General features: G+C 31.7%; 1 protein-coding gene across 1 annotated transcript; it reads right to left on the bottom strand.

The window, feature by feature from the left end:
- Positions 1 to 825: 825 nt before the first annotated feature.
- LOC122803157 (olfactory receptor 52E4-like) lies at positions 826 to 1,761 on the bottom strand. Its single transcript, XM_044072775.1, has one exon. It carries the CDS (start codon positions 1,759 to 1,761, stop codon positions 826 to 828), a length of 936 nt encoding a protein of 311 aa, XP_043928710.1.
- Between the last annotated feature and the right edge of the window lie 602 nt (positions 1,762 to 2,363).

Genomic DNA, 2,363 nt, shown 5'->3' on the forward strand with positions numbered 1-2,363 from the left:
AAAAGTTGAAGTCATTTCTAGACTCAAATGAAGATCTAAGAGTATGATAAATGTTATCTTTTGTTTTTTAAAAAAGCAATTTAACAATAAGTGTTAAGGTATATGCTTTAGAAAGAAATATGTATATTTATGAATTCATTGGGCACAAAAGTTTTATACAAGAAAACAGAATATACAGAAAATGCAAATATTCCCTTGATCAATGTGTATAAAACTATTTGGTTCCAGCATTAATTTCTAAACAGATGTGTAACATTTCTTTCCTTACCCCCTGAAGTCTCAGTTATACATGCCACTAAAGAGCAAGTGAATATACTACTTTACTGATAAAGTAAGCAGTTAGTATAATTAACCCCTGAATGTCACTGATTTAAATTGGCATTTCATAGTGAGCATGGTGGATTCATGACAATAAAATATCAATTTTATAGCTTAATGGGAGGGTTGCTTAATGGTTAAGGTGTTTGCCTTACAAACACAAGGTACAGGGTTTAAATCTCACAGGGGAAAATTGGCTAGGTTTAAAATGGCTTGCAAGGGCAGTTAGCCTGGTACTAATCTTTAACATATATGAGATGGAATATTAAAAAGTCATTTATCTTTCTTAGCATGTCAAGCATTGTGAAATGTTTTGGGATATATTTAAAAATAACAGCCTTCCATGCTGCTTCTCTCAACTTTTCTTAAAAAATAAGTCGCCAGGCAGTGTCAATACAGATAGTTTCCTGGATCCTATTCTACCTTCAGTCACACAGATTATCCTGATGTTAGAGTTCATATCTGCCTGTCTTCATTATCAACAGATGCAGCAGTTATCCACCCTATTTATTTAGACTGAATCATTTGCTTCTGAAGAGCTTTCTTAATTGTGCTTCTTATTTCCTGAGTCCGGATGCCATAGATAAATGGATTAAGAAAAGGAGGAAATATAAAAAGTGCCATTGAAATTAAGAATTCCATAAAATGTGGAATTGAACCACCAACCTGGGCTTGAAAAAATGTTAAGAAGCCACAGATAAAAGAAACAAAAAGTAACAATAAATGGTTTATGCAGGTGTTCAGAGCCTTGAGTTTAGTTCCTTTAGAAACATTTTGACATGCTCGGAATATCTGCACATAGGTGTACGTAACAAAAATTGTTAAAATACTAAAATGACTTACTGCAACACATGTTTCAAAGATGCTGTTAACAGTAACATTTGCACAAAACAATTGCAGAAATGACATTGACTCACAATATACATATGGGATAATGTTATAACATTTAGAGTACTTCATAATTAAAATAATAAATATCAAGGAAATAGAAAAGGAGTACAGCCATGGAAATGTGACAAGTTTGCATACCCTAACTTTTGTCATGATGCTGCTGTATCTTAAAGGGTTGCATATGGCCATGTATCGATCATATGCCATTAGTGTCAGGAAGAATATCTCATTGTAACCAAATGTCTGTATGAAAAAAATTTGAATTAAACAACCATTGTCTGAAATAGTTTTGATTTCAGCCACTATGTCAGTCAAAAGTTTAGGAAATATTGCAGTACCACCATATAATCCATTGAAACACAAATTACAAATGAAAATATACATAGGTTCATGAAGGCGTTCATGAAGGAGTATTACAGCAACAAGAAGCAGGTTAGTAAACAATATTGCTGAATATACAAAGAAGTAAAAGATAAAATACAGAGACTTATTATGACTGATTGTATCTAGTCCAGCAAGAATTAGATAGTTGCTGTTAGTGAAGTTTTCCATTTTCTTTCTTAGCTACTGTATGAAGTTTAAAAAAAATCAGCCAACAGGTGAATATATAGTTGAATATAATATATAAATATCTTATTCACTCCTGGAGTATGATATCCAAAATACTTGTTAAAAATCAGACTTAAAAGTTATTGTAGGTAATGCAAAAAGTTGATTTCAAACTATGTCTTCCTTAGAAACTCTAATGAATGTGCTAGTTATTCCTGGTCATTTGCCTCCAAACTATTCAAAGCATCAAAGCAAGAAAATTTGAAAATAATAACAAATTTTAAGTATATTGTAACATTTCAATGTCCCTTTAGCTGTCCAGAAAGATCCACATTATAATTTAAAATATATGGCTGCATTACATGCGAAACACAAAATTGTCCAGCTTTGTTACTCGGACTAATTTTTCAGAAATGCAAAATGTATCTAACTATAAATAGAGTACTTCTTCAAATGCTGAAAAAGAAGTCAAATAATAAAATGAATACTTTGTGGACCCTAACTGCTATCTGCTCTTTTAAGACTCGTCTGCATGAAGTCTTAGTTTTTAAACTATGTCTTTCTCCCATGTGTCTATTTTAGTAACTAAATTCACTAGAACCCTT

Source organism: Protopterus annectens, chromosome 5.part1, assembly GCF_019279795.1.
Source record: "Protopterus annectens isolate FY-2018-M chromosome 5.part1, PAN1.0, whole genome shotgun sequence".
NCBI lineage: Eukaryota > Metazoa > Chordata > Ceratodontiformes > Protopteridae > Protopterus > Protopterus annectens.

What these genes read in the sequence shown, in the direction of transcription:
- LOC122803157 (XM_044072775.1), bottom strand. Translation starts at nt 1,761, where the DNA reads ATGGAAAACTTCACTAACAGCAACTATCTAATTCTTGCTGGACTAGAT.